General features: G+C 41.2%; 2 protein-coding genes across 5 annotated transcripts in view; one reads left to right on the top strand and one right to left on the bottom strand.

The window, feature by feature from the left end:
* LOC118420322 (poly [ADP-ribose] polymerase tankyrase-1-like) overlaps positions 1–7280 on the top strand; it is an 8385-nt gene extending 1105 nt beyond the window's left edge. The window contains exons 1-5 of one of the 4 annotated variants that reach the window (XM_035827096.1): positions 2274–2758; positions 2949–3024; positions 3745–3919; positions 4367–4516; positions 4851–7280. In XM_035827096.1, the coding sequence (XP_035682989.1) occupies positions 2750–2758; positions 2949–3024; positions 3745–3919; positions 4367–4516; positions 4851–5091 (651 nt within the window). In that variant the 5' untranslated portion in view covers positions 2274–2749 and the 3' untranslated portion in view covers positions 5092–7280. Of the gene's footprint in view, positions 1–2273; positions 2759–2948; positions 3144–3744; positions 3920–4366; positions 4517–4850 lie in introns of those variants that run through there. The other 3 variants (XM_035827093.1, XM_035827094.1, XM_035827095.1) reach the window with 3 other exon arrangements.
* On the bottom strand, positions 7095–12129 carry LOC118420324 (poly [ADP-ribose] polymerase tankyrase-2-like). Its single transcript, XM_035827098.1, has 6 exons — positions 11983–12129; positions 10469–10564; positions 9460–9633; positions 8656–8830; positions 8352–8468; positions 7095–8131 (listed from the first exon to the last, which is right to left on the bottom strand). Exons 1-6 carry the CDS (start codon positions 12098–12100, stop codon positions 8026–8028), a joined length of 786 nt encoding a protein of 261 aa, XP_035682991.1. The 5' UTR covers positions 12101–12129; the 3' UTR covers positions 7095–8025.
* Between the last annotated feature and the right edge of the window lie 1860 nt (positions 12130–13989).

Genomic DNA, 13989 nt, shown 5'->3' with positions numbered 1-13989 from the left:
AGGGAACAGCACGCGATCGCGACCTGTTCCCTGGCCGGTTATTATATTGCAATCCATACATAGTATGGATGCAATATATTGTTATATTGCAATCCATACATAGTATGGGATTGCAATATATTGTTTTTCCTGAGTTTCTCCTGTCAAATTCTTCAAATGGATTCAACTTTTTCATTTTTGGGCCAAATGAGCTGAAATTTGGCAAGGTGGTAGAAATAGCAAATACCCCCAGACGTTTTTTTCACTTTCTTGATAGAGGCCTTAGAATTTATGATATTTAGGGTTTTTGGTCATTTTTAGACAAAATATGTATATTTTGGGCCCCTGTGCCCTGGTATTACAAGCTAATGACCAGAAATTTGGTACAGAGGTGCATTGGACATATGAGCACAGAAAACTATCAACACTTTCTTCATAGATCACTTCAAAAATGAGTTATTTTAGGGTTTTTGGCCATTTTTGACTAGAAATGTATATTTTTGGCTCCTATGCCCTTGTATTAAAACCAAATGACCAGAAATTTGGTACATAGGTGCGTTTGACATATGACCACAGAACCCCATCAACGCTTTTTTCATTGTTTACTCCAAAAATGAGTTATTTTAGGGTTTTTGGCCATTTTTGACTAAAAATGTATATTTTTGGCTCCTATACCCTTATATGAAAACTTAATGACCTGAAATTTGGTACATAGGTGCATTGGACATATGAGCACAGGGTCCAATCAACACTTTCTTTATAGATCACTTTAAAAATGAGTTATTTTGGGTTTTTCGGCTATTTTTGACAAAAAATGTATACTTTTGGCTCCTATACCCTTGTATGAAAACCTAATGACCTGGAATTCGGCATGAAAGTGTGTCTGGCAAGTGCCCACAGTACTTCATTTTCACTTTGGGCATACAATACTTTAAATTGTTGAATTTTGGGATTTTTTGCCATTTACGGACTAAAAATGTTAAGTTTTGGCTCCTGTACCTATGTATGAAAACCAAATGGTCTGAAATTTGGTATGAAGGTGCGTATGTTATGTAGCCATAGGGCTCTATTCACACCTATGGTGTACATCAATCAAAAATTGTTAAATTTGGGATTGGCATGCATATGAAGATGGATTGCAATATGCTGTATTTGCTCCCAAGCAAATGTCGGCCTTTCTAGTTTTTCCTTTGGTTCTCCTGTCAAATTCTTCAAATGGATTCAACTTTTTCATTTTTGGGCCAAATGAGCTGAAATTAGGCAAGGTGGTAGAAATAGCAAATACCCCCAGACGTTTTTTTCACTTTCTTGATAGAGGCCTTAGAATTTATGATATTTAGGGTTTTTGGTCATTTTTAGACAAAATATGTATATTTTGGGCCCCTGTGCCCTGGTATTACAAGCTAATGACCCGAAATTTGGTACAGAGGTGCATTGTACATATGAGCACAGAAAACCATCAACACTTTCTTCATAGATCACTTCAAAAATGAGTTATTATAGGGTTTTTGGCCATTTTTAACTAGAAATGTATATTTTTGGCTCCTATGCCCTTGTATTAAAACCAAATGACCTGAAATTTGGTACATAGGTGCGTTTGACATATGACCACAGAACCCCATCAACGCTTTTTTCATTGTTTACTCCAAAAATTAGTTATTTTAGGGTTTTTCGGCCATTTTTGACTAAAAATGTATATTTTTGGCTCCTATACCCTTATATGAAAACTTAATTACTTGAAATTTGGTACATAGGTGCATTGGTCATATGAGCACAGGGTCCAATCAACACTTTCTTTATAGATCACTTTAAAAATGAGTCATTTTGGGTTTTTCGGCTATTTTTGACAAAAAATGTATACTTTTGGCTCCTATACCCTTGTATGAAAACCTAATGACCTGGAATTCGGCATGAAAGTGTGTCTGGCAAGTGCCCACAGTACTTCATTTTCACTTTGGGCATACAATACTTTAAATTGTTGAATTTTGGGATTTTTTGCCATTTACGGACTAAAAATGTTAAGTTTTGGCTCCTGTACCTATGTATGAAAACCAAATGGTCTGAAATTTGGTATGAAGGTGCGTATGTTATGTAGCCACAGGGCTCTATTCACACCTATGGTGTACATCAATCAAAAATTGTTAAATTTGGGATTGGCATGCACATGAAGATGGATTGCAATATGCTGTATTTGCTCCCAAGCAAATGTCGGCCTTTCTAGTATTCCTCTCTATTTGTTCCATTTCTACTATTTTCCAGCGATCCGGAGTCTGGTAGAGACTAGAAACAGTCTCAGACTGGCGATCAATGTCTATTCAGTTTATTACCTCCATGAAATTTCATGGACTGATGGAGGTTATATTTTCCACTAGCGTTTGTCTATCCATTGAAGGAGGTTAAAAATCCCTTTTTTTAAAACCTCCTTGGTCTATCTGTCTGTCTGTCTGTCAATAAGATAACTCAAGAACGGCTGGATGGATTGGTTTCATAATTGGTCTGTTAGTGGGGTGTGATGAAAACTGGAAAGTATGAGAATTTGGGCCCCCAAGCTGCTTCCGTTGGTACTGCAGCACAACTTCCGGTTTTGATAGATCTTGTGCTCTGAACATGCTATGGTCACGAATTGGATAGTGCCTGTGCTCAGAAATAAGTGACATAAGTTTGGGCCCCCTAGCGACTAGTCTGTCAACAAGATAACTCAAGAACGGCTGGGTGAATTTGCTGAAGAGAGTTCCGCGGCTTTGACCATTGAATCAGCACTGGAATACCAATGCAGAAGGTGAAGCTTTTGTCGACTTGTTACCTCATTTATTTAGGGTAGCAAGTGCAAGGAGCCATGCTAAAACTAGGATGGTGCCCAGGCTTACTCTTGTGCTGACTTCCTTCCTTGTAAAATAATATCAAGGACAGTATTGATGAAATTTTCCTTGTGATATTAATTTTATTTATTCATGGTCCACCAAACGCAGGTGCAGACATTGACTTTGATCAACTGGAGAACTGGAGACCAGGTGATGATGCAAGCTTACCACCATGCACGCCTTTGTATGTTGCTTGCCACAGAGGGCATATAAATGTAGTGAGACTGCTGCTCAGCAAGGGGGCCTCCGTGGTGAAGAGAACCATGGGGGGCATGGTTCCCCTTCATGAAGCAGCGTCCAATGGTTAGACTAAGGTTCCTTCGTAAAAAAAGGCTTGTCTGTTGTACGCTGATTGAAGTTCGAATCAGAAATCGATACGACTTTTCATTGCAAAACGTTCACAGTGACATAAATTTGAGTTAGCTTAGTAGCAGGAGCATTTATGTCAGCAATTTCCGAAGAGGATAACTCAATAAAAGAATGATGTTTATAATAATCATATGCACATTATGTAAACCAGTTTCTTAATTTATATCACCAATAAGGAAATTCTATCATTCCATTGTTTTCCATAAATGTAACACATGTAATTCATGGCAGGTGAGACAAAGTTGAAACCGATACCAGGCCTTGTAAAGGTTGTTTAATCCTGTTACCCACACCTCTCAGATCTCTTTCTGTAAATAAATAAATAAGTAAATAAGCAAACATGCAAATGTAAAACTGATTTGCATAATTTCTTTAATACAAACATGGCAAAACAACTTAATTGTTGGAATCGAATGATGGGAACTTATATTTGTGACGTGTGTTAGTACATCTACATGTGATTTTTTTTGCGTAATACATTGTGAACTGCAACGTTTCCTTGATATGTATTTCTTGTGTCGCAAATCCAACCTAGGGAAGACAGAAGTAGTGGAAATACTGGTGCATCATGGTGCAACATTAGATGTACGGGACAGCTTCAGGAACACTCCACTCATGGCTGCATGTGGCAACAACCATGTCGACACAGTTCAGCGACTGATTGAGTTTGGAGCAAGACCTGATTTGACCGATGGTTCTATAGCCAGAAAGTAAGTTTTACACATTTCTATCAGAATATGTTAGAATGAATATATGAAAAATGGAGGTATTATTTTGGATGTGTATGCCATTGTCTCTGTGTGTGTGTGTGTGTATCTGTGTTTCTAGACATTTGTTGATCGCGTGGTATAATGGGCAGCGCATTGGGCTCAGGCCCAAGAGGTCCTGAGTTTGAAGTAGTGTTCCCAGGATAGAATTCGAATGTGTCCCACATGTGTCATTTGCATAATTGCAATATTTCAAGGAGGTATAAGGTCTCTAAATGTAGCTGGACTGACTTGTCGACTTGTGTTTGTTTTTATCCACCGTTGTGTGTGTATGAGATGGTCTGTCTGTGTAACGTATATGTGCGCTACATGATTTAACAACTTTCTAGACCATAAGTACTCTAGAAAACACTTTATTTTGTTCCCTAAATGAGTCGCACCTTTCACTAGGTTGGGGATAGATGACTCTGCAGAAGACAGTTTTGAGCTGGTACCAGAGGTGAGGAACTCTGCAAAAGAGAGTATAAAGCTGGTACAAGAGGCAAGGAAGACTAAGCTGTTGAGATGCTGCAACCCTAAGTGTGGCAAACCAGGCTACAGGTAGGTTTTGTTGGTTATGCTTCCGTCGTTGTTATATTTTTCCTTACCATACTTCTCTCATCTTGTCTGCAAATCTTGAAATCAGGAGTCTTATAAAGACAGTGGGACCGCGTAGTGCAGTGGCAGCATGTTCGGCTCAGGACCAAGAGGTCTCAGGTTCGAATCCAGCTGCCATGCTACCGATCTTGTGCTCTTGGGAAAGACACTTTACACAACTTTCCTCGCTTTACTTAGGTGAAAATTTCTCTAAGTTTCTTCTTACAAACCAAAATGCTTTTTTTATTTACTTTTGACCCAGTCTCTGATCAACATTTGTATCTGTTATCTTATGTAGGAAAACCCTGAAGCTGTGTGGCCGGTGCAAGCTGACCCGCTACTGCAGCCGTGACTGTCAGATACAACACTGGTCTGTCGGACACAAGAAGTGCTGTGGACGGGACAAGTACATTGATGAGGAACCACACCCCATGCAAAAAGCGATGGCGTACTTGGTAGAAAATGACAAACAAAATGATTGTCATTTTTGTGTGAGTCATGTATGTAGTCAATCAGTCAGTACAGCTACAGCCACATGAAATGTAGTACAAAGTAGCAAACTGAATGTTACCAATCATTTAGCATATAGCTATAATGTATTTCTTAATAAGTATTAGCGGTGTATGTATGTATGCCATATAAGTATGGCGGTTGAATGTGTCTCAAAGCCACATCAGTGTTACAAATTTGTGTTAACATTAATGTTAGAAGATATAGCACAGATTGGAAACTTTGTATTGCTGGTAGTATCTACTTGCTCACAAATTTCAAAAAGGAGCAATCGTCTAGAAGTGTAAAAGGTCTTTGAAAAATGTTCCTCTAGGAAAGGATACAAGGGCACCTTGCAATTTGCTTCTATGGGTCATATGTTGCTACATGTTCATTGTTTATTATAGACAGCCTAGTGCTTCTACATTATTAGTCTATTGCAGTGCTCTCTTTATTTATCCTTTGATGTGACAAAATACCAACAGGAAAAGATAGAAGGATGCCTGTTTATGTATGCTAGCAAGTCGCTACTGTAGGCCATGTATTCCATTCTTCCATTAGTTGACATTAGCCTAAGAATCGATCATCTGATTCTCTTTGCTTTTTTGGAATAAACATGTTTTTAAGCACAATCCCTGCTTTTAGATGCACAAATATGCAAAGACACTTGTGTGTAACTTGCACTTGGCTGATATCTTAGCTACTTTTGAACATTGTTTTTTTTTCTTCAAGCAGATGTTAGATGGAGAGATTGTTGGATTTACAGGTGCCATAAGACAGTATCAAAGCTGGCCAAGGAGTATAGCCGGCCAAAGGGAATCTGCGATTTGTCAGGAGGGGTCAGCAACACTTGCTCTTCCCTGTTTTAGTGATGGCAGATTCCCTCCTTGGCCAACTTTGACACCATCTTACTGCACCAATCTGCTTGGAGATTAATGAAGGTAAACGATCTCTCTGTCCAACATCTGCTTGAAGAAAATACTAGTAGTCCACCATCAAACTGAAAATGTATAGAAGCGACTGTCTTGACACAAAGGTGATTATTTATTAACAGTTAATTGTTGCTAAAGGAGCTGTAGAATGAGAACTAGCCTGACTAAAATCGCGCCCCTAGCGGCTGGCTCTACAGTTGCCTCCGCCCTAGGAGGGGGTCAGTAACCCCTGTCAACGAGAGATTGTGTAAACACAGGCTAGTAGAATGAGAATGCACAAGTTCAGAAAAATAATAATAATGATAATACGATTACCTTGTTCAAGGGGCATTCCACTCCAGAGGCGAGTGTTATTTTCTGATAGATGATATTTTGGGATACTAATGGTCACTAATGCACCAGACTTTTCGCAAAGTTGGGTATCTAGAATATTTGTCTAGAGACCCAACTTTGGTCGGTCTCTAGAATATTAATGTTTGTCTTATCGACAATAATCCTTTTCTTAATCCAAGTACGAAACTACAATTTCATATGCCGTGTAAAACAATCACTTGAACACAATGAAAATACAGAACATATCCGTAGACCTCCTTCTTATCAAACATCATATTTTCGAAAATTCCAGTCCCACTGATGACAGATTCGTCTTCTCCTTTTTCAACCTCCTTGTTTCAGCTAAAGCTAAGGGCACAACCCGCTGTACCTGCAAGTACGTGCTGTCTACGTGCCAAAACGTGGGCAATCTTTTGGATCCGTAAGTAGTAAGTGCCGCCTCCGTAAAAACTCGTGGGAATCCGACGGATTTTGGAGCACACAGACACGCCGTAGAACTTTGCGTGCAGGCAAAACTTTGTGTGCCAACGGGCTGTGGATTCGCCACCCGTACGTGCCAGTACGGGCGACGTGCCTGCCCTGTACAGCTGAACGTTTTCAGAAAAACGTGGCGGACGTGGCCTCCCAAAAAAACACATACGACAAATTGCACGTACGGCGGGTTGTGCCCTTTAAACATTAAAACATTCCATGGCCCTCCTCGGCTAAAGAAATGTTTCAGTGACCCAGTGCAAAGCCCCTTCCACCAAATGTCATACAATCCATAAGAGCAAAAATGATAATATTCATGAGCCAAAAGTTACTTTATTACAATAATCCATGGTATAAACAGCATTTGATTACGTAGAAGTGCTATCCTTGGCACAGTAGTGGTTATTTATCAATAGACATGGCCGCTTAGATGTTGGGATGATACCATGGAATGACTCTACAGAGCATCATTATTGCGCGTTTGACACTTAGTACAATGTACATGCATTGAAACAAATGAAGAGAGCACTGTCATGCGTACACAATCCTTGACAAGACTGACCAATGGCCACAGTGTGCTACAAACAGACATAAAAAGGCGTACTTGTGACAAACAGAAGAATCTATTAGTGTCGGATTTTTATCGGAGCCGTTACGGAAACATCTTCTACAATTCCTGTCAAGTGTTTCTGTTTCACATAGGTGTGCAATACCGCAAAGGGGCATTTACATCAAGATCTTCTTACTTTCATACCTTGAGCGATTCATATCTCTGAAAACAATAGGAAGAGGTGACCATCAATTCTAGCACATCGTTTAGTAATCTCGAACCAGATCCACGGTGCGTAATGTATAGTATCAAACATCCGGTGCCCGTTTGACTCCCTTGGCCGGCTACACTCCTTGGCCAGCTTTGAAAACTATCTTATGGCACCGTAGGATCTGCTTGGAGATTAATCGTTTAGTCTTAGCCAAGGCTTAAAAAACATCCCACTTTCTTATGCTAAATTTGATATGGCTGTAGCGGCAACGCGTGATCAACAGGTCTTTGTGTGGAGTGATAAGCAATAACATGCAAACGGGTAAAAGATGCCCAACTTGTAAAAGTGTTTATTCTCCAAGCTGGGTTTAAGTCGAGGGACTAGTAGTGGCCGAGGATTCTTTAATGACTTGGTTAAAATGCACTTAAGCTCGGTTGCGATTTGCCATAAACAAAACCATATTTTGGAAGGGGGTTGGTCCTTCAAATTAGTGCCCACAGCACTTCTTGTGTCCGACAGACCAGTGTTGTATCTGACAGTCACGGCTGCAGTAGCGGGTCAGCTTGCATCTGGCACATAGCTTCAGGGTTTTCCTGTAGAGACACAAGCTATTTAGAGGACTGTGTAGAATTCAGAACAAAAATTAATTTGATTTCCTTCTGTAGGCTGTACAGCAAAGACATAGAAATATACTTTCTTTGGAGTCAAGAACAATATCTGCACATAGGACGGATGACAAAGCGAGACGAAGTGGAAATCAGATATCTGACGGTGGCTGAACCGTCATCAGCCACGTGCATCAGCAAAACCTACCTGTAGCCAGGTTTGCCACACTTAGGGTTGCAGCATCTCAGCAGCTTGGACTTCCTCGCCTCTTGTAGCAGCTTTACACTCTCTGACACAGAGTGTTTTTCGTCGTCTATCCCAAACCTACGTGGTGAAAGGTGTGACTCATTTTTTAGGGAAATTGCCGGAACAGTACAAAACATGCATCATGCACACAAGGCGACGAGTCAGCCCAGCTTTACTTTAAAGTTTGTCAACATAGAAATAATCATTCATTCGTCATTCATTGAATCTATAGATAGTCTGGTGGAAGGATGGATGTGGAACTTGCCTCGAGGCTTTAAGACCGTCGGTCAAGTCAGGTCTCGCTCCAAGCTCAATCAGTCGTCGAACTGTGCCGACTTCGTTGCTGTCAGCGGCACCCATGAGTGGAGTGTCCTGGAAGCCGTCCCGTACGTCTAATGTTGCACCATGCTGCACCAACAGTTCCACTATCTCTGTCCACCCTAGGTTGGATTTGAGACAAAAGAAATGCATATAAAGCAAAGGTTGCCTTCCACGAAGTAATACTCCGGTAGCATATATACACACTCCTAGGTCGGCTTCACTCCCCTGCCAGCTTTTCACACTATCTTATGCTACACTACGATCTGCTTGGAGATTAGTTACCCTACTTCGGGAGCGGACCAAAACGAACAAGGCTGGACTCCAGGCCACGAAGATCTGGAAATTGAAGTGTTTTTTTTTAATAATTATAGTGCCAAGTAAAATCCTTGAAAATCATCTGGTAGAGATTTTTAGTCAGAACAGAAGGAGCAGGTAGGGTCTAAGCTTTCCAATTTTGGTCAAAATTTGTTAAATTCATCAGGTCAAGGACGTTTTATGAAATCAGTTTAGTTGACGTGCGGAAGAATTTGAGGTGTTGGGTCTTTCGGGTTGAATAAGGAGAAATTGGGGGCTCAAAGGTGAGATTTCTTCTATAGCGGCGGGCTCGAGTCCTCGGAGTTTGAGCTGGTTGATACTGTTTTATGTTTGTTAAGATGACCCTTGTGACTTTCTGGTGGAGAAATTGAGGTTACGTACTTTTGTGGAACCGAACCTTATTTAGGTGTAAGTGTGGCATTCACAGACCTACCTTCGGCGGCTGCAGCATGAAGAGGGGCGTTTCTATGAAAAACCCTCTTCTGCACAGATGCCCCCTTGCGGAGCAGCAGTCTCACTACATCCACATGCCCCATCGCGGAAGCCATGAACAATGCTGTAGATGAGCCAGAGCTAGGGCCAAGCTGATTGAAGTCAATGTCTGCACCTACGGTTGGTGATTTAGTTTAAAATCAGATTCACCGTGGTCCTTCCCATTTGCCACAGCAAGATCTGCTTGGAGATTAGAATTTTCCCACCATTTTGAATTTACGCGCAAGTAGATATGGAATAAATAGAGGAGTAAGCCGGCCAGAAGAGTACATTTCTACGGTTTCTCCATCAGCCTATGGAGTCTGGTAGAGACTATTTCAGACAAGGAGGCAGAGTATCGCGGCCGCGGGACATCCGCAGCGCAGGATTCCATTGCGGTGCACACGTGACCAACAGTGACCCCTTGCGCGAAAATTCAAAATGGCGGGAAAATTCTTCGTCATGCTGCTGCAGATTATCATTATAATTGCTTGCAAACAAGCATGCATTGTCCGATAGACGAGACGCAGAGTACGTCCTCAACAAATGATGAGGCCCACATAGACGGGAAAATCTGGAATTGAACTCGGCGAGAGGTCAAACCCAGGAATACTCTAAATACAGACGGTACTGTGCACAGATGCTGGTCTGTTTACACTTCCAGTGGCCAGCTTAGCGGGGCGCTCGGCAAGAACTAACAAAATAAATTGAGTCCAGGACTCAGGAGAGCCAAATAAAAACAAAGGACAAAATAGAAAGCCCCGCCATTTCATAATGAAAACACGCAAAAAAAAAACACAGCCGGAGCCGAATCTTTAAATTATTGGAGGGCTTTGCACGCGTACTGTGATAGTATGATACTTATGGGAACAGAAAATACAATAATTTACATTATATACAGTATATGTCACGGAAACACACGACTCGAAGAAAGATCAAGAAATAATAGTCAACGTCTTGGTTAGACTTACCAGCTTTCAATGATGCTTCAACGCGTTGAACCGAGCCATTGAAGGTGGCATACATCAGATCTTTATTCGCATTATCGTTCGCCATACCGTCTATAATTTTAATTTAAACTAGAAAGGCCGACATTTGCTTGAGAGCAAATACAGCATATTTCAGCCATCTCCCTCCTCATGTAACAATAGACTGTTCCAAAATCACTCATGTGCAAAAATGGAACACTTCTGCTTAAAATGACTTCTAACTACTAATCACACTTATGAGCAAAAATGAATCTTACAAAAACCCCTTCAAGAATGGACTCAAAAAAATAGACGACTCCAAAAACACTTCCGCTAAGAAATGGAATTTGGAATCATCAGCCGTCCAAAACCATATTTGCAAAAAATCCCCCCTCTGTGCAAGAATCGACTCTTCCTGTTATACCCCTATGTAAAGTGGAGCGATCCAAAAATATATCAGCTAAAATAGTCAGCGAAGTCCACAAAATGAATTTTAAAAAAATACCCCCTTCGTCGTAGAATGGAATCTCCCAGCTCACCCTGTTTGAAATTGCACAATAGACAAGTCCAGAAATACTCACAGTACATGGCCTTTGCATAAGAAGCAACCCAGTCCAAAACTGAATTTAAAAAAAAGTCCCCCGTGCATGAATGGGCTCTTCCAGATAAAACAAGGCTTGCTGATTGGCTGCCGAATCCTCCTCATGTACAGTCTTCAGGTGGGGGTAAACTTCCATCTAACAAATGGAATTCGGAATCATCACCCATGTCCAAAACTGATTTTTTTAAAATCCCCCCCTATGTGCAAAAATGGACTGTCCCAGTAGTAGTCTTATGTCAAGTGGCTCAGTGCGAAAACACTTCCGCTAAAAAAATTGGCATTATCAACAAAGTCTAAAAGTAAATTTTAAAATACACCCCCTGTCCAACAATGGACTCTTCCAGCAAAATAAGCTCGCTCATTGGCTGGCCATTAATTGGATTTACCTTGTCCACCAACCACCTGGATGTCTATGGACTAGGTAGGTAGGTAGATAATTGGATCTACCTGGCACACCTGTGGCCCTGACACACCAGAATGACCTAGAGGTCGTTGACCTCGGCACTCCAACCTTACCTATCCTAAACTCTCCCACAAAAACCTCCTTAAGGAGCCATTTTGAAGTGATTTATACTACATATTATACATGGATCCTTTGAATAAGTATCTAGGGCACCTCTGTGCCAAATTTCAGGTCATTTGGATGTAATACCATGGTACAGGGGGCCAAAATATACAGTCTTGGTCCAAAAGTTGCAATAAAACCTCAATAAAATCATTTAAGGAGCAGATATGAAAAAAATAAAAAAAACACATTTGGGTATTGGCCCACTCTACCCTTGTGCCAAATTTCAAGTCATTTGGTCCAGAAACGGCGGAGATGAATCGCTTTGAAAATTTGACAGGAGAAAGAAAGAAAGAAAGAAACATTACGAATACAATATATTTCACCATACCTATGGTATGGCTGAAATATAAATAGGAGATCCGATAGAAACCAAAAACTTGGGACTGTCCTTGTTGACACGTCTCGCGCGTGCTGTCAGAAACGTGTGAAGTATATCACGTGACCCATCGTTTTGCCACGTGAACATGACCAAATGTGAACGAGAAAAGTTCACAAAAATAATACCGATAACCTATTTTTCTCTATTTGTAGTCGTTGGGAAGAATTCTGTCCTTAAAAAAATTCCCCTTCATGCGAAAGTATGTGATGGCATTGCAATCATTCGATCGCATATGGGGGTGTTTGGTCTTTCCACTTGGTTGCAATCTTTACAGTTTACGTACTGTAAATATAGCCTGACTAAAATCGCGCTCCTAGCGGCCGGCCATACAATTGCCGCCACCCTAGGTCATTAACCTCAGCCAGGCTACATTACTCAAGCAGAGGTTTGGCAGGGAGATCGATCAGCTGCCTTCTTCCAACTTGTCTCGGTTGTGATAGATGTCAGAAAGTGGGCCAACCTACTCTCCAAACATATCCTATGGTGACATATGAGGGTCTGCAAGGGGGGGTCTTGGTAACGCTTAACGGTAAATTCAGGAGGCCCGGTAACGCTTAACGGTAAATTCAGAATAAGTAATACAAACCATAACAGTAACATTGACGTGCATTCCTATTCATACAACGATAGAGTAGTTATATCAATGGGTGAAAATACATTGTGAGAAGCAAAAGGTGCCCGGAACCCGAAGGAATAACAGGGACAATGTCCATGACATCTGTAAATTGTCCCGGCCCGCCACAGAATTGTTTCAGCACATGGAGCACCGAAGGCGCGACGCATTCCAGGGATTTTTTAAAACCAAGACCCTCTTAAATGCTATTTCCTGCATTTTTGGCAAATTTTGCCGACCGACTAAGCTAGGTTGATTTTGACATTTTCATCAAATTACACATGATTGTACTCGTAGCTTTGGCCTCCAACCCCAGAGCCCCGACATATTTTTACCATTTCGAGCTAGGAAGGCACGAGATGTTGCAATATAAGTCCGGGAATTATCGAAAATTTTAAAATCTGGAGCGTCTGAAACGCCATTTACTGCATTTTGAAGGGCAGATTTTGCCGTAGACGAAGCTAATTCAAATGACAAAAGTTTTTTTGTGCGAAAACCCACGCCCCTAACATATTTTCGCCATGTCGTCGTGAGCGCCAAAGGCGCAAGCCGTCGCAATGGAGGTCCGGAGAAACCTCATTTTCTGCATTCTAGGAGAACTTTTTGCCCGAAACTCAGCTATGTTTGATGCTAAAATCTCTATGAGTGATAAAGTTTTGAGGGCGCGCGACGCTTCCGCAACATATTTTACCATGTTCAGAGTGGAAGGCCGGGAGGCTCGGAGAAATTTTGAAATCTGGACCCTTTGAAGTGCCATTTCCTGCATTTTCAGGGGCTCTATCTGGCATTTGACTTCGTGTGTATAGTATAACAGGTTACGAAGAATTTCTTGGTAACGCTTAACGGTGAATTCGACATAACAAATAACGATTAACGTTGAATTAAAACAACCAATAACGCTTCACGAAGAATATACCGATAACGATTAACGTTGAATTAGAGCGGGTCGGTAACGATTAACGGTGAATTAAAATGGCTCCTAATAGTGGTGCGTACCGGTTCGCCGAACCGGACTTGGACTTGCTATAACTTTCGGTTCAAGTCCGGTTAAAACCGGAACGTCAAAAACCGGTTTTCTGGAAAACCGGAAATCTCTTTTTTGTTGTATACTAGGAACATCTAAAAACAACGCTAGATGCCTATGTAACTTTTTAATCGCAGCCAACAGGCCAGAAAATAACGTATTTCTGCGTATTGTCCTACCGCCATAAGCCAAGCACATGGTCGCGCCGCGGCAACCTTCTTTCAAAATCCGGCAACGCGGCAAAAATGACAGGTTGACTTTAGCAATATTACCCATGAAAATAAAGCATGTGGATTTGTTTATCTCCTGGTATGGGTTTTAAGTCCCATATCTTCTAAA

This window comes from Branchiostoma floridae, chromosome 7 (genome assembly GCF_000003815.2).
Source record: "Branchiostoma floridae strain S238N-H82 chromosome 7, Bfl_VNyyK, whole genome shotgun sequence".
NCBI classification, from domain to species: domain Eukaryota; kingdom Metazoa; phylum Chordata; class Leptocardii; order Amphioxiformes; family Branchiostomatidae; genus Branchiostoma; species Branchiostoma floridae.
This window is presented reverse-complemented; position numbering and strand designations above follow the sequence as displayed.